Below are 26,104 nucleotides of genomic sequence, written 5' to 3' on the forward strand. Positions count from 1 at the left end.
AGTTATTCCATAATAAGTTATTTATGAAATTACTTCAATAAACATTAAAAATAAATATTGCTACAGATTTCACATCGTAATACAACACACATATGCACAAGCATTAACACATTGACACAGATATTTTGGACTACATTCCCCGGGAAAACCCAATGTGGGAAAACCGGTGCAACAAGGGAGGATTTTACTATTCAGCAATTTTCTGTACAACAGGGTGCGAAACTGGCTTACCCATAGAGAGAAATAATTCTCCAGCACTTCTCCTAATCCCAGCGTCAGCCCGATGGACCTTTGCGTGGCTCTCAAACCCTCTGCGTCAGCCCTAGGACTCTTCGCATCACTCACATAGGCCCAACAAGTGATTACGTAGTCTTCTGCTGCCTTTGCGTTTGCCTCTCCTGCCTCAACGCTGATCTCCAGTGGTTGATCCCGCTTCTCTGCTCTGTACTCGCTGCCTCCTGACTGCTCACCAGACCACTGGTTCAATTTCTCAGCTACTCCGCTCTAGAAATTGAACTGACTGGTCTCCCTCAATGTGTTCTCCAAGTGACCCTCAAGCCTCCTCTTATACTTTTCTTGTTGACCAATCAACGGCCGAGATTAAGTCCCTAATCAACGACTAAGATTAGATATGGCTTGATCCATGACTTTTAGACCATTCTAACACTGTTTTATATTAATACACATTAATATTTTATTTTCCCTAAGTTTAGACTTAGGGATTCCATTTAAATATTAATTATTTTAATATCTCCCAAACTATTTAGAATTTGCGCAAACCCTTTCTGGGCATTGGAGATCTCATATGCCTTAGCCTCTCCACCAATTTTTGTGGGTAGAGCACATCTGATGCTACCCCAAATCAACACTTCTTCTTTGCGAGGACTGTGCTCTAGTGATACTCCTCACTGAGCATCACCTTGGTCATCCTGCATCGGTCCTTGTGCTGATGCTAAGCCTCCCTACCCAACATCCTCTGCACTGCTACATTCTGTATTGCTGCCTATGGCTCTGCTATTGCCACTGCTGCATCTGTACGACAACTCCCTCTGCATCCGTGCTGTTCCTTGTCCTTTCTCCCAACACTGGATCTGTACTGCAACTCCCTCTGCATCCTTGTAGTTATCACTCCCATTTCTGCTACTGAAATGGGTTCTTTACCATCCTTATCTTTTCCCTGAAGTAGTCAAATTTTCTCCTTCCTAGGGCATTGGTGATGATGTCCGCCACCTGTTCTCCTGTAGGAGTGTAGCTCAAGTGTACAACTCCTCGTTGGACATAGTTCCTGACAAAGTGACACCGGATATCAATATGCTTCGACCTATCATGAAACACTGGATTCTCAAAGAGCTTGATGCAACTCTAATTATCACACATGATTCTAGTCGCCTCCATATTCCTTTTGAAAAGGATCACAAGCAATTTTCTAAGCCATATGGCCTCACATGAAACTATGCTTGCCGCCATATATTCTGCCTCAGATGAGCTCAGAGCCACGAACTTCTATTTCATACTGCACCAGGAGGTCATTCCTGATCCAATGTTGAAACAGTACCCAGAGGTACTTTTTCGATCCACTGAGCTTCCTGCCCAATCTGCATCAGTAAGTCCACTCAATCTAATATCCTTACTCCTGGTGTACAAGAGTCCATAATCCACTGTTCCCTGTAAATACCTGAGAACATGTTTGGCTGTTGCCCAGTGCGCCCTCTTCGGCTCCACCATGAACTAAGGGTGTTGACAGAGTAGCAAATGTCTGGCTTGGTATTGACCAAATGCATCAGGGACCCTATGAGCTGCCTATATAGGGTGGGATCGACATCCTTGTCTTTTGATGCATCAATCTTCTTCCAATTGCTGATCATTGGCATAGCCATAGGTCTACAGTCCTCCATCCCAAATCTTTTCAGGATTTCTATAGCATACCTCCCTTGCCCAAGGAAGATTTCTCCCTTCTGCTGCGAAACTGCCAACCCTAGGTTGTAGTGCATTCATCCCAAATCCTTGATATCGAATTCTGTGGCTAGATTCTTCTTGCAGTCCCCAATGAGTTCGAATGATCCTGTCAGAAAGAGATCATCCACATACGATACTAAGATTAGAGGCTTGTTCTCTACAACCAGATAGTAGAGGTTCGGATCTGCGTCACTCTTGACAAACCCAATCTTCTGCAAGTAGCGATCTATTTGACCATACCATGCTCTCGGTGCCTGTTTCAGCCCATAGAAGGCTTTCTTCAAGCTGCATACATGAGACTTCTTCTCATGAGTTTCAAAGCCCTTTGGTTGTTCAATGTAATATGTATACCTCCTTTTCTTTTACCCCGTTCAAAAATGTTGTTTTGACATTCATCTAATGGATCTCCCATCCCATTTGGGCGGTAAGAAATATCACAGTCCTAAGAGATGTATACTTGGCTATCGGGGCGAAGGTCTTCTCATAGTCAATCCCTTCCTTTTGAGCATACCCCTTAGCCACAAACCTGGACTTGTATTTCTCAACACTTATGTCTGCAACGTATTTGATCTTGTAGATCCATCTTGAACCTACCACTGATCTGTCTTGAGGTCTTGGCACCACCTCCCAGACATCATTTACGTTTATGGAGTTGTATTCCTCTACCATCACAATACCATGGTCCAAATACCACGGACCAAAACCAAATGTACGCGCCTTACCTTGCGTGAAAGTGCGTGTATACGCATATGCTTTTTTGGTCGTCTGTGAATTTGCGAGTATACGCGGCTTGATCAACGGGAACCTGCGTATACCTTCTTTTCCTTTATTTTGGGAGCCTGTGATCTTAAACTGTCAACTGAGTGATTTACCGAGTGTGTTGCCATCAAGGACAATACCTGTGCCATAGTGCCAAGCCCGTGTCATAATGCCAACAATCCTTGATATCTATCTCGCTGTTTTCACTCTCTCTTATTGTATTTTGGCGCACCGATGAAGTCCTCTGCATCTCGCAGAATCTGATGAAGTTCCCTGCTAGTTCTTCCTCTGTCAGCATGTGCTTCCGTTCGCTCCTCCTCCTCATCCTGAGAATATTCCTGTCCTGAGTAAGAATTCTTTACTTCTGTTGGTTGAAGAGGCTTAACCAACGACTCCTCTTTTGACTGCTCCTCGGAAGGCATCTCGCTAGATATTCTGAAAGCCTTGTCCTCCATGAACTTTACATCTCGTCGTACTACTACCTTCCTGCTCCTTGGAAGATAGATTCTATATGCTTTAGCATTCTCTCTATATCCTACCAGATATCGCTTTTCCGTAGTCTGATCCAGCTTCTTCCTCTTTTCTTCAGGTATGCGGAAATATGCTAGACTCGCAAATATCTTGAAATGACTAACTTCAGATGTCTTCCCTTTGAAGACTTTCTCTGGAGTAATCTTGTCCACTGCCGATGAGGAATCCTGTTCTGAACATAGATTGCTGTGTTGCATGCTTCTGCCCACAGGAATTTTGGCATATCCTGATCATACATCATGGCCCTAGCTGCTTCTACAATAGTACTGTTCTTTCTTTTTGCTACCCCATTATGCTTCGGATTATATGGAGCTGTCCACTCTCTTTTGATGCCCTCCTTAGCGCAAAAATCAATGAAGTCCTTATCGACATATTCTCCACCATTATCTGAGCGCAAAACTCTTATTTTCTTCCTAGTTAGATTCTCCACTAGAGCCTTGAACTCCTTGATCGACATAAAACCTCATCCTTGGTTTTCAGAAAATAAATCCAAGTTTTCCTTGAGTGATCATCAATGAAGGTAAGGAAATACTCGGCACCACTAAGAACTTTGACGAACATAAGTCTGCAGATATCAGAGTGTATCAATCCTAGTACACTCTTGGCCTTGTGTTTGCTCCGAGGAAACGCTACCTTGGCATACTTTCCTAAAACAAATCTCCTGCATACATCATCTTGTTCCGTACTCAGATCCGGAACTCCTCTTACAGTGCTCCTAAGAATTCTCAGAGCTCCATGGTGCAAGTGACCCATTCTTCTGTGCCATAGTTCGTTCAAGTCCTTGTTTCCATGACTGTGTATTAGTGCCATTGGTGATTCTAGTTACAATCTATACAACCGATTACTTTTGATCCTGATTTGCACTTTCTTTTTCCAGCTCAGGTGTTTGACATATACCTTCTCCTTGATGAAGTAGATGTCATAGCCCTTGCCTGGTAGTTGCGACATGGAAAGTAAGTTCATCCCCAATCCTGGTACATGCAGTGCATTTGTAGCACCGAACCGTTCTCCCAATTTTGTTTGAAAAACTATGCTACCCTTGGCTACTGGAGTACACTTTGCCTTGTTCCCTATGGTGATCTGAAAGTTCATCTTCTCTTCTCGATATTCTGAGAAACACTCCCTGATTCTCGTCATATGTCACGAAGCTCCACTGTCTATATACCATACTTCTGATGATGCAACACTAGTCATACATGCCACTTCTTCTTCCAGTCTGGAAGCCAACATAGAGAGATTGAAATCTCTTTCTCTTGTGCAATCTTCTAAAAATTTGTGTGAGTCCCCTGACGTGGATGCCTTTGCATCGTGGTCTCGTCCCATAACTGATTTTCCCTTTCTGTCTCTGATTACTTGCTCCGATACCATGTGAAAATTCTAACACTGCAGCCATTGATTTATTTTCCTACTTATTCCACAATAAGTTATTTATGAAATTACTTCAATAAACATTAAAAATAAATCCTGTTGCAGATTTTACATCGTAATACAGATACACACATATGCACAAGCATTAACACATTGACACAGATATTTTGGACAACAGTCCCTGGAAAAACCCAATGTGGGAAAACTGGTGCAGCAAGGGAGGATTTTACTATTCAACAATTTTCTGTACAACAGGGTGCCGAACTGGCTTACCCACAGAGATAAATAACTCTCCAACACTTGTCTCAATCCCAGCGTCAGCACGACTGACCTCTACATGGCTCTCAAACCCTTTGTGTCAGCCCTGGGCCTCTCTGCGTCACTCACGCAACCCATCAAGTGATTGCGCAGTCTTCTTCTCCCTCTGTGTCTACCTCTCCTGCCTCAGCGCTGATCTCCAGTGGCCGATCCTGCTTCTTTGCTCCGCACTTGCTTCCTCCTGATTGCTCACCAGACCACTGGTTAAATTTCTTAGCTAACCCCGCTCCAGAAATTGAACTGACTGGTCTCCCTCAATGTGTTTTCCAAGTGACCCTCAAGCCTCCTCTTATACTTTTCTCGTTGACAAATCAATGACCGAGATTAAGTCCCTAATCAACGACTAAGATTAGATATGGCTTGATCCATGACTTTTGGACCATTCTAACACAGTTTTATATTAATACACATTAATATTTTGTTGGCACCTAATCATAGGGATTGGGTGAACAACTGTAATTAATGTAAATAAATAATAGAGAAGATGAAGAGTCATTGGGAGATGAACTGAATAGTCTCTCCCTCTTGTATATAATAATGAACAACTTGAATGAATAATATGATTTGATTTTAGGAGTTACCCCCTGGTCTGACATGGTACCAGAGCTAGCGCTATTTTTGGCTTCCCTCTTTAATTTGTAACTCCTATTCAGCCTACTCTGCCTATTCTGCCTATGTTCTGAATCCTTTGCCGACTGACATCTCTCTCATATCACCTACGAATCATTATTATTCTGTTGATTCTTGCGCCCACCGTCCGTAGGCCTTCTAAACCCCGTGGCCCACTCAGATAACCTTGCTAGAGGATCGAGTCTGTGTTGCCTGGAAATGATATAGTGCGGTGAGCCTCCTCCATGTTGCGTGAATGGATGTACTGAAATGCTATGTTGAAACACCTCCATACCATATCCACTGTCATATGCGTTTTAATATTCCACCGCTGCCCATACCATATATTCCGATGTCATATATATACATGTGTTTTCTGCATATACATGTATTCACCTCCTTCTGTCATATATAACACTGCTCTACCCACTGCGCATATTGACCTTGGATACGCTGCATACCACACTCTATTTTTTACCATTGCGTTGAATGTATATCGCTGGTATCATACCTCCCATTGCATACCACCGGTATCATACCATTGTTTCCCTGCGACATCACGCCTCTCCACATCAGTTTACGTTGCTTTTTAATACATTCCCCGCAGGCCATACCGTTGTTTGGTGATATGCTGCCATGGTTTGGTGATACGCTTCCATGGTTTGAATTTGCTCCCGTTTTTTTTTACTGTGATATATGCGTTAATATATGTGGTTTTGTTAATATATGTGTTTTAATACATTTCCACAGCCCGCATACCATATATCATTGCCTTACTGCCTCCTGATACTGCTCTCCGATGCTGTATATACCTTTGATATATACATATCAAAACTATATTTTACTACAACGCAATTTTTTTCTTTTACACAGTAAGTGCAATTTGTTTTACTAGTAGAAGAGCGATTTTTTTCCACAGTACACAAATTTTACAATGCATTCAATCATATCTATTGTGGGTATAGTTCTCACTGGCAAGGAGAACTATCCCGAGTGGTCCCGGAAGATAAAACACACCCTCATTTTCAATAAGTTGTGGAAAGGAGTGTGTGTTGGAGACGGAGACAAAGAGCCAGAACGACCTACCTCAGATAAGGAGTTCGCCATTTGGGAAAAAAAGAACAACAAGGCCTATGCATTGATTGCAGCATTAGTAAATGAAGAGGTGAGTCACCATATTTCATCATTTTCAAATGATTTCGAAGCCTTACAAAAACTGAAGGAACTCTATGACTCACACTCTGCACTTGAAGTTGTTCAACTCAGGATTAAACACTTCACCCTTGAATTACAAAATAATGATCCTCTTGCTCTTGCATCAGAAGTAAAATCTATAATGCATGATATCAAAGTCACTAATGTTGAATAGGATATTCCTCTGATAGATTTTCTCAAGGCAATTTATCCCACTTACTCAAATTATCTTGAGTCATTGCAAGCAAATGGAAACCTCAAAGATATTACCTTTGACTCCCTTGTGAAAAAATTCGCTGAAAGAGAGAAAGCTTTTGGGAAGAAGACAACGTCTGAATCTTTTGAAGAGGCTATGTGCCTTGCTCATAGAGAAAAGAATCTTGCTCAAGATTCTTCCAGAGGAAGAGGTGGTCGAAGAGGAAGAGTAAGAAATTTCAGAGGCAGGTGGGGCAGACACTCTCAAGGAGAAAACTCAGATTTGCACTGCATATGTTGCAAAAGAGATGGATCACATGATGCATCCACATGCAAGTTGCCTTGGGACAGAATTGAGCAGAGGAAAGAAACCGACCCAAAGGTAAAACTAATGACAGAGACAAAGGTAAAGCACTTGAATCTGCTCACTATGTTGTGGCACGCTGTAATATTGGAGTAAATGAAGACTTATTTAATGGTTCACTTGCTTCTTGGAAAAATGATTGGTTGCTTGATTCAGGAGCAACTTGCCACATGACTTTTAGAAGAGTTTTTTTTGAAGAATTTACTGACAATGTTGATGGAGTAGTATACTTTGCAGAGAAATTAAAACTCAAGCCATCAGGACTTGGCACAATCAGGCTCAAATTGCTTGGTCTTCCAGACTTTCTTCTGCATCATGTTCTCTATCTCCCACCGCTGAGGAGAAACTTGCTGTGCTTGGTCCACATCCCACCAGCAAGGACACTCCATTCATATGTTTGATGGCAAGCTTGAGGTGAGAAAAGCATCAGATCACTCACTTGTCATGACAGGGATAGAAAAAGAAAGACTTCTTAAAGCTGCAGGGTACCTCTGCTTATGCACAAAATTTCTCATACAATTCGCATTATGAAGAAGGTACATTTCCATCAAGTTTATTATGGCATGCCAGATTTGGACACTTGAACTATGACAGCCTCCGCTTGTTGAAGAAAAATGGTGTTACTGGTTTGCCTACGATTCGTAGGAAACTTAAGCAATGTGATGCTTGCATTCTAGGAAAGCATAGCAAACAGTTTTTTCATGATTCACATTCAAGAGCACATAGAAAACTTGAACTCATTCATTCAGATTTATGTGGTCGAATGCCTGTTCCTTCTGCAAATGGAAATAAATATATGATGACATTTATTGATGACTACACCAGAATGTGTTGGGTTTATTTATTGAAGAACAAATCTGATGCTTTTCAAACATTCAAGAACTTTCATACATGGATTGAAAATGATGCACAATCTAATATTGGTTCTATTCGCATTGATAATGGAAAAGAATACACTTCAAATGAATTTGAAAACTATCTTCGCCAACATGGGATCAAACATCAAACAACTGTGCCTTATAATCCCCAACAGAATGGAGTAGCTGAAAGAATGAATAGGACAATCTTAAATATGGTACGCTCCATGATGTTTTTCAAAAACGTAAAATTGATGTTTTGGGTTGATGCAGTTCTATGTGCTGTATATGTAAAGAATAGATGTCCATCTAATGCTATTAGAAACAAGACTCCTTATGAAATGTGGTATGGGCAGATTCCTTCGGTAAAGCATCTCAGGGTCTTCGGTTCCACATGTTATGCCTTGATACCAAAGGTACATAGAAACAAACTTGGGGCAAGAAGTCGTAAGTGTATCTTCCTGGGGTATTCAAACACCTCCAAAGCATACCGTCTCTATGATGAAGTCAATAAAAAGTTTGTTGTATCTAGAGATGTAATCTTTCTTGAATCATCCGAAACTGACAATTTTGTTGAGCGGCAACTTGATCACTTGGATAGATTCGCAAATGAAAAATCATTTCAAGAATTTGATAATCAGATTCCACATCTTGAAGGGGGGATTCCTATACTAGATCAACCTGTGGAATCTTCTTTTGAAGCACTCTCTCCCCCGCATGAAACTCCAACAACTGATGATACTTTGAGTGATGTGATTGACAGAATTGGGAGACTCAATCTTGATTCAGTCCCAACTCAATCAACGGAGCAGCCTGGACTATTTGAGAAAGGTTCCCTAAAGTGGCTGACAAAGACACTTGAAAGTGTTCATCCTGATGAGGTTGGAAAGATAGGAACTAGAAATTCAAACCGGAAAAATGGAGATGATGTAGATGACTCTGATTCATGATTCAATTGCTGATATGGATGTTTCTTATGATCGTGAATTGAATTTGTCTATAGATTTTGAACCAAATTCCTTCAAAGAAGCTGCTTCTCATGATGAATGGAAAGAAGCGATGCAAAAGGAGTATGATGCGCTGATAAAGAATGACACTTGGAAGGTGGTTGATCCTCCATTGGGAACCAAACCAATTGGTTGCAAGTGGGTCTACCAGAACAAGTATAAAACTGATGGCTCACTTGACAAGCACAAAGCCAAGCTTGTGGCAAAAGGTTTTGCATAGAAGGAAGGGGTCGATTATGAGGAGACTTTTGCCCCCACAACAAAATGGGCTACCATCCGGACACTCTTTGCCCTAGCAGCTCAGAACGGTTGGAAAGTCCATCAAATGGATGTGATAACTGCTTTCTTGAATGAAGATCTAAAAGGGAATGTTTTTATGTCCCAGCCTAAAGGATTTGCTGTAAAAGGACATGAACATAAAGTATGCAAACTTGTGAAATCCTTGTATGGCCTCAAACAAGCATCGCGACCCTGGTATGAAAAACTAACTGAGCATCTTCTGAAACTCAATTTCAAACATTATGATCTTGATGATGCAACTTTGTTTGTCAAGAAGGTTGGCAAAACAGTTGTATATCTTGTTGTATATGTAAATGATCTTTTGATGACATGGAACAATCAGAGCTACATTGCATCCATAAAGAAGGAATCGAGGAAAGGTTTTGAAATGACTGATTTGGGCTATGTTCATTACTATCTTGGTATTGAAGTAACTCAACATCCGAAGTCCATATTCTTTTCTCAAAAGAAGTACATTGGAGATCTGTTGAACAGGTTTGACATGACAGAATGCAATCCTTTGACTACTCCAATGGAACAAAACTTAAAGCTCACATCCATTGAAGGAAAAGAATTTGAGGATGCAACAAAGTATAGACAGCTCGTAGGAAGTCTCAACTACCTAACTACTACTAAACAAGACATTTCGTTTGCTGTTGGAATCCTCTCCAGGTTTATGCAAAAGCCTTGTGAGGGACATTGGTCTGCTGCAAAAAGAGTTCTAAAGTACTTGAAGGGAACACAAGACTCTGGAATCAAGTATACACAGGTGGGTGACTTAAGCTTGATTGGATACTCTGATTCAAACTTCGATGGAGACAAAGAAACTGGGGTATCTACTTTAGGCTATGCTATGAGTCTTGGATCAGGAGCTGTCTCCTAGAGATCACGCAAACAATCAGTGCCAGCAGATTCCACAACAGAGGCAGAATATGTGGCAGCAGCTGAGGCAACAAAAGAAATTGTGTGGCTTAGGAAAATTCTTGAAGATTTGCAGGTAAAACAAGTACAATCGACTCCACTCATGATTGACAATACCTCGGCAATAAAGTTGGCCAAGAACCCAAAGTTCCATGATCAAACGAAGCACATCAATACTAAATATCTTTTGATTCAACATCATGTTGAGGATAAAACAATCCATCTCTGCCATTGTTCCACTAATGAGCAAATTGCAGACATCTTCACCAAAGTGCTTGGAAGAGAAAAGCTTGAAAGATTCAGAACGATGTTTGGACTCACCAACATCCCTTCAGATTAAGGGGGAAAATGTTGACACCTAATCATAGGTATTGGGTGAACAATTGTAATTAGTGTAAATAAATAATAGAAAAGATGAAGAGTCATCGGGAGATGAACTGAACAGTTTCTCCCTCTTGTATATATAATGAACAACCTGAATGAACAATATGATTTGATTTGAGGAGTTACCTTCTGGTCTGACATATTTTTTTTTACCTAAGTTTAGACTTAGGGACTCCATTAAAAATATTAATTATTTTAATATCTCCCAAACTATTTAGAATTTGCCCAAACGCTTTCTGGGTATTGGAGATCTCATGTGCCTTAGTCTCTCCACCAATTTTTGTGGCTAGAGCACATCCGATGCTACCCAAAATCAATAGGTTGCTGCAGTGCGAGAGGCATAGAGGAGGTTGCAAGAGTGCAGGATGGCACAGAGAGGTTTGTAGCAGTGCAAGAGGCAGGGAGTTGTAGCAGCAGTGCAGAGGCAGTAGAGGTAGCACGTGATAGCGACAGAGAGGCCTTCAACATCGGGAGTGTTTCTAACCTGACAGGGATGTCAGTAGTTGGGTGGATTAGTTATTTACTTCTCAGTGACTGAGTTGTAGTGCAGTAACAATTAGTAGTAGCGCAATGCAACATGATGAGAGGGGATTGCAGTGCAGATGCAATGTCAAGCTAAAGGACCAGCAACAGCATAGATGCAGAGGGAGCTGCCGTACGGATGCAGCAGTGGCAGTGGCAGGGCCATGGGTAGTAGTACAGGATACAACAGTGCAGAGGATGTTGGGCAGGGAGGCCTAGCATCAACACAGGTACTGGTGCCATATAATTAGAGTAATGGTCAGTGTGGAGTATTACTAGAGCACAATCCTCTCTAAGAGGGAGTGTTGATTTGGGGTAGCATCGAATGTGCTCTAGCCATGAAAATTGGTGGAGAGGCTAAAGCACATGAGGTCTCCAAGACCCAGAAATGGTTTGCGGAGATTCTACCCGGTTTAGGAGATATTAAAATAGTTAATATTTTTAATGGAGTTCCTTAGTCTAAACTTAGGAAAAATAAAATATTAATGGGTATTAATATAAAACTGGGTTAGAAGGTTCCAAATGACATGGATGAAGCCAAATCTAATCTTAGTCGTTGATTAGAGATGTAATCTCGACTGTTGAAGGACCAAAGGAAAAGTATAAGAGGAGGCTTGAGGGTCAGTTGGAGAACACACTAGAGAGATCAGTGATTCGATTTTCTAGAACGGGGTTTGCTTTGAAAAGTAGAATCAGTGATAAGTTTGCAGCAAGGGGCAGTGAGTACGTAACAGAGAGGTAGAGATAGTTCTGAAAGACTAGCGCAGAGAGCCAGAGAGGCTGCACAGAGCCTCAGAGAGCTAACGTGGGGGGTTTTCAGGCTGACGCAGAGGCTAGGAGGGCTGACGAATGCTTCAGTTGTGCTGGAGAGGGTTTCGTTGGGCAGATTTTCTAAATATATGCTTCCGAATAGAGAGGTATTTGTTAAAATTGGCAACTAGGGCCAAACTTCATGTAGGTCATCTTATTTATGGCAACAGATATTTTTATTGGATCCCTCTCATCGAGAGGTGTAGGATTGATCTAAAGATCATCCGATTTCGATAAGTATTCATGGAGTTATGAATTTATTTGTGTTATAAGACAAATTGTCAAGTCGGCCAGCAACTTGTGTAGGCTCAGAAGCCTAATAGTCATTTCTATTCATCATCTATGTTTTTAGTATAAATAGGAGTGGACTTGAAGTCATCTCCATACACTCTTCATGTGATCTCCTCCTCTCCACGTTTTTGGGTTTTTGGTGAAGGAGAGACACTAAAGAGTATACGCTGGCCTAGTATGATGCCCTAGCTGATCCAACGCAGTCATGAAGACTTATTCCAATGTAGTCATGAAGACTTATTTACACACAGTCAATGAAGACTCTATATGCAGTTATGAAGACTCATATACGCATGTCATGGAGACATATATACGCAGGTCATGGAGACACATATACGCAGGTCATGGAGACATCCATACGCAGTTCATGGAGACACTTATACGCAGGTCATGGAGACATCCATACACAGTCATGGAGACTTCTTATACGCAGTTCTTGAAGACTCTTATATGCAGGTCATAGAGACATCAATACGCAGTCATGGAGACTTCTTATACTAGTTCTTGAAGACTCTTATACGCAGGTCATAGAGACATCCATACGCAGTCATGGAGACTCTTTATACGCAGACATGGAAACACCTTATACACAGTTAATGAAGACAGTTATACGCAGTCATGGAGTTTCGGCCTCCTCACTGTCTTGTTATAGTTTCAGCCTCCTCCCAGTCTCGGTGATCTCAGTCATCACTGAAGCAACATTACAATCTTGGCATACCATTGATGAAGTAGATCCAGGTGGTATTCCTGTAGCAGTCTCAGCATAATGGCCAGCAGTGGTTAGGGTTTGAAGCAGAAGGGCTACGTTCTCTGCATAACTATTATAGTATAGAAGATCACTATGATTTCATAATATATCTCGGCATTCTCCCAGTCAGATCTGTAAGGATATGACTTATACTTGGTGATCAATGAGTATATATTAATGACAAGGAATGATCTCCGTGATATGTTCTTAATTACAGTCTTATGACAGTTATAGGATCATTTCTTGATCTCGATATAACTCTCATATCTCAGTGAATGGTGGTATAAAAGATGATCTCACAAACTTGATCTCGATGGCACTAATGTGAATGTGCATCATGATGATCTCAATGGAAGGAATGATGAAGGAAGATGCAGCATAATGGGCATGTTAGTAAAGAGCAGCATGATGATGAGAGCAAATGAGAGCAACTCAGTCATCTAGGTCCAACACTGTGATGATATAGCATGGTGCTACACAGTAAGGTGCAACAAGTGGATGAGAGGCAACACTATGGTAAGTGAAGGAGTCACCTTAGAGAATCAGTTGAAGCAATATGTCTTCAACTGATTTCATGCAAATATCAAAAGTCAAAATGTTGACTTCTATTGTAAATGTACTATCTCTCTCACTTTCTCTGCTGAACTTTGAAGAACATAAAATAAGAATTGATCAAGGGTTTCCCCACATTGGGGTTTGTCCCTGGCTAGTGCCACATCTTGTGTCCTCTTGTCTTGGCTTATCTTCTGCAATTTATGTTTATGTTCTATTTGCAGTTTATGTTAATGCTGATGTGATTGCTAATCTGGAAAAGATATTGAGCTAACTGTGAAAATTGAAATAAATTGCTCTAGCATAGAACATACCTAAAATTAACAGTATTACTGCCGAAGTATTTTCTTTGTCAGGTGCGCTGGTTTGGCACCCAATGGTACTCTGATAGACTGCATAATAAAATAACCCTTAGAATTGCTGTATCAGTTTTCCCAAGTTGGGTTTTTCCGGGGACGAGTTGTCCAAAAGTAAAGATGTCACTTGTGCGTTTGCTATTTCTTTCAGCTGTTGATCTGTAGATGGTTGAGACTATATTGTATGTATTTCAATATTTATATGTTCAAATATTTTTTTCGTAATTAACAAGTATGAGAAATAAGCTAGAGAATACATATAAAATTTCTAATGGGTAATACTTAGAAATTTCAACAATGCTAGGTTTTGCCCACACGCTAATTAATTTCCAAACCATCTTTTGCATTTTAATTTTCTTTTTCTTTCACTATGACCATTTTATGCTTTTAACATTCTTTTAGCTGCATCAATCTGTAGGGCAAAGTTTTTTAGCCAGACTTGAGGATGAGGATAAGGGGGTGCCAATCCTAATGAACCAATGATGACAAGCCCGGAGAATGGAGATGAAATCCTGTCAATGATTGAATGTGGTAACTATGGAATATCATGGACACGCAACTTCAATCCAAGTGTCCTAAGTAGTGCCCCTCCTATAACCCTAACGCCTTAGAGGAGGTCCCATTTGACTAGGTTGAAAAACTACGCTCCCTAGTAAAGTGAGATAAGAGGTTTATTGTCAAGATTGGGTAAACCATCTAGATCACCCCTTAATCCATGTTAGAATGCCCAAAACATTAAGTAAAAGCTCATGATTGCCATATGGTTAAAGTACCTATGAAATGATGACCCACCTTCCTTCAAGAGGATGTCGGATGGTGAGAGGTCTTTGACCAGTGCAGATGGCAGAGTGTCCTGGCATAATGTCATGTACTAAGCAATGCAATGTTGCTGGCTAAATGGCTGTCAAAAGGAGGAGGAAGAATTTCTCTTATGGGGTTACCTATTTTGGTGGGAAACAAGCCCCTTTGCTGATGCTCTTGTGAGCCATATGTCATGATATTGAGGACATTTTGTGGCTATGCCCATTTGTCCATTTATAATTGTCTTAGAGATATATTGTGGTGTATTACAGTTTGTAACTATCAGGAATCTGGTCTACAACCCTGATTGTTAATAAAGTGGAGCTACTTTGTTGGAAATATTGAGAGGGAGGTGAATCAATATTTTTTTATCAATTAGTAAATTATTAATTGTTGGGAGAAAAATCACCAAACAATTCTCTAATATTTTTAAGAGTACAAATTTATGCTTCAGCTCCAACTGGAGGGAAAACTCCAACTCCCTAGTACTCTAGAAAAGCATTCAATTTATCAGCTCCAACTGGAAGGACACTCCACCGTCCTGTCTTGAAGTGTTTCCAGGCTACGACTTGAAGGATACTTCACTCACTTGCCTTGCACCAACCAACCACCCTGAATATAATAAAATGGACAAACAACTGTGGTCTCCTGTACCAGTCATAATGACCCACTTACAATGATATTCAATGTAACCCTTACTGCCAAGCAAGACCGGAATTTTTCAACCACTGCCTTCTCTGCTTTATCTTTCCTTGATGTACTGATGTCTATTGAAGATGAAACCCCTGAAAACTTTACTTAAGATAAGCTGAGAATATTTGAGGTCTGTGTAACTGCCTAATTAGATACTTAAACACACAGTGCAATGCAACTCTGCCATAACTCACTTGTCAACAAAGTGGATCCAAGCAAAGTTTATGTAGACAACCTTGCCATGTACAATATGCAAGACATTTTACAAAATATACAAAATGCTCTGTGATCTATGTCATCAAGGAGTGCTGGTCATATACCAGTCTCACTGCTCAGAACCAACGTTCACAGACTTCAGAAATAGTAGATTAAATGTGCACAAAGTCTGGTTGATTAATGTAGCCCAAAACCTTTAGCAATGAGCCAAAACACCACTTCAGATTTTTTGAAGATATAAATAGATTTCTCCACGATAGTTAATCCTTGAATTAGGGCTTTAAGTTCTCAGAACTAGATCACTGTTTAGAGCTTATTATTCTTCTCGTAAAAGACAAAACATTTCTCAGAATTTTCAGAAATCTCCAGTCAGATCACGGATCCTTGAGCATAGTTTTTGGAGCTCTGAGTATGTTCTATTGTAGGGTCGAATCCTCTTCACAAAAGCTTCAAGTCTCCGTGTATTCTCAGAACGAATCTTCAATTGGTTCCTTAAGACTTCTGCCAACGAGTAACTCTCAACTGCTTAGATTTGTGTCCCAAGGAGGCTTGTTTCAGGACTGCCTCAGAAGCTGATTGGATCCTTTCAGAATAGGGGTTGAGGGCTCTTCAAATAGTGCGCAGATCTACAAGTAAAATCATGACGTACCACCCAGAAGAAACTTAAGTGACTGACCTTAGTGCTAGATGGTGGCTCTTGATTAGGGCACATGATCATATGAGATCAGAATGTGCTTTAAATCTTCACCATAAACTGAGTGTAAAATTTGCTTAAGATGGGTCTTGAATCTTGATGAGAAGGCCGAATGGCCTCAGAACCTCAGCGAGTCCTCTCCTTCACTGGTCATATACAGGGCCACAGGCAGATACACCTTCAGAGAATGCTTGTGATATGAACCATTGTTAAAACCTTAGCAAATCCACACGCTTTAGATCACAGGAAGAGCCTCAGAATGAGTGTTCAACAGGGGCCACAATTTTTCCTTTCAATCTGCCTTCAAACCAGGTCTGGAGATGCATAAAAAAGAGCTCTGAACTTGTTCAGAACGAGCTCAGAGTCATGCCGTAAAGGAGGGCCCAATCTGCTCCACAAGGAGCCTGGGATCTTGTCAAGAAAAAGGCTCAAGTGCTTGATTGTACATAGAGATATACCACCTGCAGGACAAGTTCAGAACCCAATGAAACCCATACCAAAGATACAAGCCATAAACCCAAGACTTGATCAGAAATTGATCTCCAATGCAAGATGATCAGAACTACTCCAAGGCCGCAGAGTTGAGAATAGATAAATAGAGTGAGATTTCTTGTCCTTGAGAGAGAGGAATCGATCCATATTTATAGTGGAGAGAATAGACCCTTAGGAGGCCGACTTGACAAACAAGGAGGGAAACATAATTTTAAATTTGAATTTTAATTGGAGCCAAATATTCCCTCCAATTTTAGGACCGTGTTCTTTTGACTTCAACAATTAAATTTAACCCTTCGATAAAACATCCTTTTTATCCTTATGATATGTGCCATATTCTAGCTAATTATATGCTGCCACATCATCTCCTTTTTGGGGACTTTGACCACAAGACGGTGGAATAACTTTGATTGGGCATATTTCCCAAACCGTGAGGAGTCTTGTGACGGGCCATATACCATTGGAATTGGCATGACGAGGACCATCCAATGACAGTGTCTTTGACCCTGAAAGTTGTGATTTGCCTTTTTATTCGTGTCTTCAAAGGTGGGGCTTCTTCTAGTGCTGCTTGGGTTGACATCAATGACAACCTCATTTCAACATATTCTGCTATATTAATCTTCATTTGTGGTTATTCTATCTTATGGGATTTCCTTAGTTTATTAGATTGATATTTAAAGACCTTAGTACACTTTTCTTATTTGATTCTCGAGTTTATTGCACTGCCACCCTCATATGCTTTAATGATATTTGTTTTTCTTCAATATCCTCCTTGCATCTTGTATTTTGAGGATTTATGTGTCTAATAGTATGAGAGAATGGCTAAGTTACCAGGATGCGGATACGGATTTGGATCCGGATCCGGATTCGGATATGGATCCGCTAGTTTTTTGAAAAGTCAGGATCCGGATACGGCAAGTACAAACAATATAAAATATTTTATAATTTTTAAAAATTAAATTTATATAAAAATAAAATAAAAACATATATTAATTTTTAAATATATAATTTTTATATAGTGTACCTATAAAAATAAATATTAGATATATTAGATAAATAGTATCAGAATTAATATATTATTTATAAATATTAATTAAATTTGGATACAATAAAAAAATTATAATTTTTGTTTAAAATTTTAAATATAAAACTTCTATATAATATTTTTAAAATAATTATTAATTTCAGATGGAAAAAATAATTATTAATTTAATATATTAAAATTAATGTATCATAATATTGAAACATTAATTACTAGTTATTATATTTAAATTTTAAATTAAATAAACTAACTTTATGAAACTTTTAAAATAAACCTATAATTTAATAGTTATTATATTTAAATTAAATGAAGTTACTTTATAGAACTTACTTCATCAAACTTCTAAAATAAACATATAATTTAATTAGAATATCCCAACATCGGTATCTTATAATCTTGAAATAAAATTTATACAATGGTTAACCGCAGGTTTATAATCTTGAAATTAATGAACTCCCTTGTTAATTATTCCCATGGCTGATTTTTCCAATATAGCGTTATTCATCAGCTGACATTTTCTTTCTGGAATTCTGCGCTGAGATATAATTTGAAAATATTTGCTGACGTCAAACCATATTACACACAGATTAATGAACTCCTGCACGCTGATTTTTCCGATATCGGGTTATTCATCCACTGATATTTTCTTTCTAGATTCTGTGCTGAGATATAGTTTGGAAATATGTGTTGACGTCAAACCATATTATAGACAGACAAATGTTGGGCGGGGCGGATCTTCGTGGATCCGGATCTGAATCCGTCTCTCATCCGGGGATCCGCGGATCCAGCCGCTGGGACTGAAGGATCCGGTAACATAGGAGAATGGTGCTCAATGTACAAGACCTCGTGTGGTTTTGGTCTAGATCTGTCATGCATCTTCTTCCAACACTTTTATTTGTCTGGCGACACCTTGAGAGTTTTAAGGGTTACCCCCTTTGGCCCAAAGATTCTTCCTTTGAGGCTTATAGCAAGGACATTTTAACCTCAAATAGATGCTTTGGCATAGTTCCTTTCCAAAAGGGAACATCTTGGAGGACAACACTATCTGCCTATTTTCTGTACATTGACTTGTTTGGCAATTCACAGTTCGATGTGCCTTATAACTTTAGCACAACCTCAATAGGTGTAGAAGTGGTCTCACAATCAAACATCCTAGATTTCTCTGACAGTTTATTTCATTCTAAATTGTGTTTACCTCGTTAACTACGATGATTATGTCATACGTAAACTAGTAAAATGATGAAATTATCACACGTGCTTTGGACATAAAAATTTGGATTAGGATTTATTCTGAATCCAAATCCTATACAATGTTTATCAAAAAATGTACATGAGGCTCTTGGAGTTTGCTTCAATCCACCAATAAGTTTTATTAATCTACTTACCAAATGCTTGTTACTTTCTACCTGTGATCCATGCGGTTGGTGCATATATACTTATAATTTCCATTGAGGAAAGTGTTTTTTACATCCATTTGGTAGATTTCAATGCCAAAAAATGCCACCATCACTATCACCATTCTTATTGTTACCAATTTCACTGTTGGAGAGAATGTTTTCTCATAATCTACTACCTCCTGCAGTGCAACATCTTTTGCAATTAATGTTTCCTTTTGTTTGTTCAACAAATCCTCTGCATTATATTTTGTCTTATAAATCCATTCATAGCCGAAGTAGCTCTGGCAAGTTCCAGGTGTTTTTTGTATGAGTGCATCATTCTTAGGCCTTGATGGCTGTTTTGCACTCATCGCACCCTTTGGCATAATCATAATTTTGAGGTTAAAGGGAATGCTGAACCACTGACCTTGATGCAAAATTAACATGTTAAACCTATGTTCTTTTACCTTTTAGTTTATCTTTTGCTTGGCCTTTCATCTCACAGTTGCTGAAGTTCCTCCAGCTGCATGTCTTCAGAGGTGATGTAGTACCAATTAGGTCTTCCTTTATATGCTGTGCCATTAAAATTAGTGCTACTACTAGTCTTCCATGGAGCATCTCTAGTCTCATCCTTGAAATTCTCTTCATGGACATACCTCTCGATCACAGTTCCTCAACCTGCACTTACTTACCATATTATTTTGATGTTTTTTCATCAACCACCATTAAAAATTTTGGATTATTTTTCATATTCGAATCAGGTATGAAAATCCTTGTACTTTCATTTACAATCACATTCCAATTGATTGTTACCTTCTTAACCGTGACACTGATGACTAACAATCGATAAAGTTTATGCTGATTATTATTGCCAATAGACATCAGTTTCTCAAATCCAGTGTACACCTTGGTTCTCATCTGTTGGAGTTAAAACATATGTAATATTTTCAAAAACTCTTATCTTTCTAGTTGGAGGCTTTCTTCATGGCCAAGCATCTTTCAGGCTGAGCTCCTGTACTGCTTATCTAGTGCATCTATTTGTCAAATCACATGATTTTATATTACTCGTTATTAGATACTACTTTGTCCAATTATTAGATACTACTTTGTCCAATTATTATTTAGCATTGTCCTACACCTGAAGAAGATATACTGAGCCATTTCGACAATTATGCTCTATATTTTTTTGTAGGTTTCAAATTGACTGGGAATTTTTTTGTAGCAATAGCTAAACAAGAAATTTAGCTTGGAAGACTTGCTTCCATTAGTCATCATATATTATTGTTTATGGTGATAGAACATTTAGATGGTTGTATTTAAGTTTTTGGAATGTTGTATTATGCATCATTTGGTATTATACATTCTAAGGAAAAGTTTTTGGCATATTGAAGGTATATGGAGCATTGAGAATGTCTGTGAAAATGTTATTAATGTGGAATTCGAAGTTGGAAATTGATGGTGGAGCAGATGCCATGGTTGGCACTTCTCTTTTGGAGGCGAGCAACCTCATGGTGCTCAAGGTATGCAATTATCTTGTGTATTTTCTCTTACCAAAATTCTATCCCTTGCTTGTTGACATTGGTGGTTGTATTATTCTAATTTGAATTTGTTTTGCATTGCAGGAAAGATCAGTTATATGTTCCAATGCAAATTTAGGTGTTCATGGACAAGGTCGTCTCAACCTAACAGGAATAGGAGACACTATTAAAGGACAACGACTTTTTTTGTCCCTTTTCTATCTTATTCATGTAAGATTAATGAATGTATCTTTATGGTTTTTTTGATTTGCTTTTTGAGTAAAATACTTTATGTTCCATTAATATACAAAAACCTTACATGCATTTTATCATAAAAAAGGGTGGTAAGGACAACCAACAAAAACATAATGCATTGAGATGACAAGAGTTAATAGATTAAAGGTAAACCCATAAAAAAATCCTTATCTAGTCAAAAGTTTACCAACAACAAGAAAACATCACTATAGTGCAATGTTGATAGTGCTGGACCTGCGAACATTCAAGGGGTTCTCCCCGATATGTGGTCCCAATTAGACCTCACATCGAGCCCCATCTAGAATACAACCTGGTTACTGCTTTCTTAAAGATTTTCCTTGGCTCTAACTGCCAGCAAGACAGAGGAACACATGTGTGCCTTTGAAAAGCAAGTAAGTGTGCCCGGTGAGTGTTTGGTTGTAGGTGTGTGTTATGAATATAATTCATATAAAAGTAATAAATATAAATATTATAATAATAAATAATAATTAATTAACTAATGGTTAGTTAGTTAGTAATGAAGTAATGAAGAGGCATGTCTTAGAGACATGACCATTCATGACAGGGCACCTACCTAGGGTATATAAGCAGACTCTCATTCTAATTTGTAATCATCTCATATCTCATATCAATTCTTATACAATATTCAATATACAGTATCATGTCTTACAATGGACATTTACGTCTTTGAAGTATTTTAAAGATTTCCATTGCATATACGACTTTTGGTCGTTACATTGGTATTAGAGCATTCCTTTGAGTACATGAACTTTGTTCCTTACATTGGTATTAGAGCCACGTTGGTAGATCCCGAACTTTGGCCATCAACTTGTTGTTGCAACTAAAGTGTTTCGCTACACGAGTTGGAGTTTCTCCATTTTTGGTTAGGCCCTTGGCCACTTAAAAAAAAAGCGTTCGAAAAAAAAAGGAATTGGAAAAAAAGATTATAAAAGAAAATAGTTGAAAAAATATTAATTAAAAAATAAAAATAATAATAATAAGACCTTTGGCCATTGACATATTAATTGTTTTAGTAAAAAAAATAGTCCGATGTAAATTTTGAAGAACATTCATATATATAAAAAGGTTCTACATTATTGATAGAAGTGCATGATAAAGTCGAAAGGGAATCTTTCCAAATATCTTTAAAACTAAGAGTAGATAAGATTATCTTGGTTCTTCATTAAGTGGTTTACAAGCTCGAGGTGTTAGCAACCCATGGTATTTTCAAGGTAAAAGAAGAACAAAAGGAATACAAATATCTTTAAGTGAACGGTAAGTTTTATTTTTAACGTGGAGAAAATTAACCGAATCAAAGGCACATAAGTGGACATATATTTTATATTATACTCCAAAGAGGTGAATAGCCACATTTCGCTAGGGTTGTAACTTTTCAAAAAGAAAAAAAAAGAAAGATTATAAATATATATAGAGAAAAAGTTATAAAAAACAAAATAAAGTAAAAAAAAGAAAAGAAGTTAAAAAAATTATAAAGATAGAAGAGATTTTAAGAAGTTTTTTGTTGTTGTTGAGAATATATATATATAAATTAAATTACCAAGGAAGCTTATCAAGTCAAGAAAAATGGAGCCTAATTCGAAAATAATGAGTATCTGATAATCCCTTTCTTGTTGAGAGTGAGTGTTGAAAATGGCAACAAAAAATTTTGATTTAATTTTCCCTTTAATTGAATTAAGATTTCTCGTCACAAAGCAAAAAGAATGAGCTAACTAAGTTAATTTCACTTAGTTTCTCAGTTAATTTGAGTTAAGGGCCTAACTTGAGTCATGTAGAGGTTCCTAAATTTTAAGAGCCTAGGATTAGTTTAATTTGAGTTGTAATAATTTAATTTAGTTAAACTGAGTTAAAGTAAGTTAAACTAGTTCCAGCTATTGGAGGAACTAGTAAGAGGTCTAGCCGTGGGGTGCAACTTAAGTGTTCAACTAGTTAACTGATAAATCAACCATAATTAATTCATGCATGCATGAAATTTGAGTTACCCAGTTGAGATTGGAGTTCAAGGGCAGTGTACTATCAATTGTATAATTTTCCGAGTTGTACAGGTGGTGCATGCAGTCAGAGAAGGGCCTACAGGGATTGCACAATTCTAATTGGGAATTTCCTTAATTAATAGGGGGTTAATTCCCAAGGAAACAACGCAAGGAAATAGGAGCTTAGCATGCAACAAAATTGGCTAAGTATTGGTTAGAGTCAACTTGTGAGGTAGTGAGATATATTATACTTGTGTAGGGATTGTTTAGGCTTGAATAAGCTTTGTATCTCTTCCCTATTTTCTTATTAATGCAATATAGATAGGAAGGGGTTTTAAACAGTTGCTTTCCCTTTAGATAAATCTCTTGAGTGTTGGAAATACTGAGAGGGGGGTGAATCAATATTTTTTTTCAATTGTTATTATTACCAGTTAGATTCTTCACAATTTAATCAGACAAACGTATAAGAATAATTTTATTGAGTATAAAAGAACAAATACAATGTATGATAATTGTTTCCAACCACCAACTTGGTTTTTGATGAGGCTCCGACCTCTAGGGCTTCGACCCTATCTCATCCAAGGCACCTACCTTGTGTTTAGGAGCACCAACTCCAAGGTGATCGAATTTAAATAGGAACGCAACAAATTACAGATATAACCATAAATACAAAGATGCAGTAGAAATAACACTTCATTTCATTAATATCAAATATTGAAATATGCTTACAAATAGAATGGAAATAAGACTAGCTCGGGCGATGATAGCTTATCTCTGAGAAAAGATGTGGCGGCTACTTGCCTCTAAACTGTGTTACAATGAGGCTCAAGGGCGTTTTTATTATTGAACAATAAGAACAAACCCTAAACAACCAAAACCCTAACTAGAGGAGATGTAACTCCAAGAGTTTATGGGCCCGTTGGGGTTAGTTGGATAGTCAACTTCCCGGGGTCGCGACTTGGTCATATTATCTCCGTTTGACATGCATGATACCTTGTTAGAAAGATCTCTTTGTGGACTACGACAGGAAAGACGATTTCATCAAAAAATCACTGTAGGTAGATTGCTAAAAAAACGCCGTTTAGGGCCTCAAAACGGCTCCATAAGTTTAGGACTTGAAAAACTGGGAAAAATAGTAAACTGTGCTACAATTAAGGAAATTGAAAAATCGAAAGAAACAATGGTGGGGTCCAAGTGGAATTGGCGGGTGGCCACCAATATCCACCTGGATCACAAGGACACCAATCTTGTTGTTTAATCGAGAATGTGTAAAGTACTTACTTCAATGTTCTTGGCATATTCTTCAATGGCTTCACCACTTCAAAAACGAAAACACTTTGGCTTTGCTTTGTACTCGTCCTTGATTTACTTCATTGTCCACTGTCCAAGAGAGAGCTCTTCACTGTCCAAAGGTGGGTTCTACAAAATCACTGTGCCACTGTTCAAGTGTCACTACAGTCTGGTCCTTTACAGTTGTAGGAGATATTTTGTCACTTAATCCGAATAATGAGAGACAACCTTATTGCTAATTATTATGAAGTTTGAATGTTGCACTTGAAGCTCGAGCCACAGTCCTAGAGTCGAGATCTAGATTCACTATATGATGATCCACATAACAGTTCTCCAAGGTATAGAACCACAAACCCGAGGTACAGATCTTGCCTTGTCATTATAATGGCCGAAAGACGGTCCTCCAATCCGACCTCTTTATGGAGACACCGGTCAAAGCAAAAAAAGGTCACCACTATAAGAGTATGCTGTTATTCGTGCAAGGAAATTGGTGTTACAGGACTGAAATGTATATACAATATAAATGAAATACAATGTAAATGAAATAAAATCGAATGAATTAAAATTTAAATTCTAAACAAAAATCAAGCCTATAACCTAATGCATATACAAATTTATGAAATAAAAAAAGGAAAACAAAGGAAAGTTGAATACGATTCGCTGTGTGCGGTTTGGAGAGGGGCTACGATGATAGAGCGAGGAGCAAGGATGGACGGACAATGGATTTGCTGGTCGAAGGGAAAACTGTGGGTAGCAAGAAGGACGTGGATTTGAAGGAGCGTGGGCGGAGGGCTACAGGTTAGTAGAGAGGGTTTGAGGATGCCAGAGGATGAAAAATCGCAGGGTGTAGGTGGCCAGTCGAAGAGCAGACAACCAGAGCAGGTAGCGGATTCGAGGGTAAAAGGAACTGGGTAGAGGGATCATAGAGGTAGCGTACAGGTATAGCAGCTTGCAGGTGATGAGGAGTTGGACCGACGACGGATTTTGCAGCAGACTTAGGCCAGCGTTTGAGGTTTTTTTTTTAAATAGAAATTTATTTGCAGCAATGAAAGTAAAAACCCCCAGGGAACAACAAAATGTTGTGGGCCTTATAAAAAAAAAGCGAAATGGTTTATGCAACACAAAGATTGAAAACCCAGTAAACAGACAGGTAGCCAAAGAACTGAAAATTTAAATTATTTCCAGATTTTAAAAATATAAAAACCCTTATGACTGCAAAAATCTGGATAGAATCCACGCAAAAATGATGTTTATGAACCCCAAAGATCCAGATATTACCCTCCAGGCCTAGATCTGGACTCTACAAAGTTTTCTTCTTCAGATCTGTAGTTGCAAGACAAAAATAAAACACCCAAACAATATATACAAAAACCCAGAAAAACCCAAGTCAGAAAACCAAAAAAATTTACAGATCTATGCACAGGAATGACAGATCTATCAGATCTGGGGAGTGTGAGTCTAACTCCGCTCCCAGATCTGATAATCTAAGGCTCTCAACAGCGAAATTTATCAATTTCCCACATAAAAAATTAAGTTTTAAGATTTTAAAGGAGGTGCTTAGCTCGAAACCCTTCATGCATCATCAGTAAAATTCTTATGATAAGCCTGGGATCGAATTAAGCTGGGCTCTTCAGAAAACACGAATCGGGAGTTGGCTGGTCCAACTAAAAACTTCCCCGAATGCCCGATGGTTTAACAATCAAGATCATTATGCAA

General features: G+C 38.6%; 1 protein-coding gene across 2 annotated transcripts in view; it reads left to right on the forward strand.

The window, feature by feature from the left end:
- Positions 1-26,104, forward strand: part of LOC149256630 (uncharacterized) — a 396,827-nt gene that overhangs the window by 138,938 nt on the left and 231,785 nt on the right. For both annotated transcript variants that reach the window (XM_089460804.1, XM_089460805.1), the window contains exons 6-7: positions 20,727-20,855; positions 20,958-21,083. In XM_089460804.1, coding sequence (XP_089316930.1) covers positions 20,727-20,855; positions 20,958-21,083 — 255 coding nt within the window. The remainder of the gene's footprint in view (positions 1-20,726; positions 20,856-20,957; positions 21,084-26,104) is intronic.

Source organism: Pinus tabuliformis, chromosome 7, assembly GCF_031772625.1.
Source record: "Pinus tabuliformis cultivar Carrire ecotype Pingquan chromosome 7, CPIR1, whole genome shotgun sequence".
Taxonomy (NCBI): Eukaryota; Viridiplantae; Streptophyta; class Pinopsida; order Pinales; family Pinaceae; genus Pinus; species Pinus tabuliformis.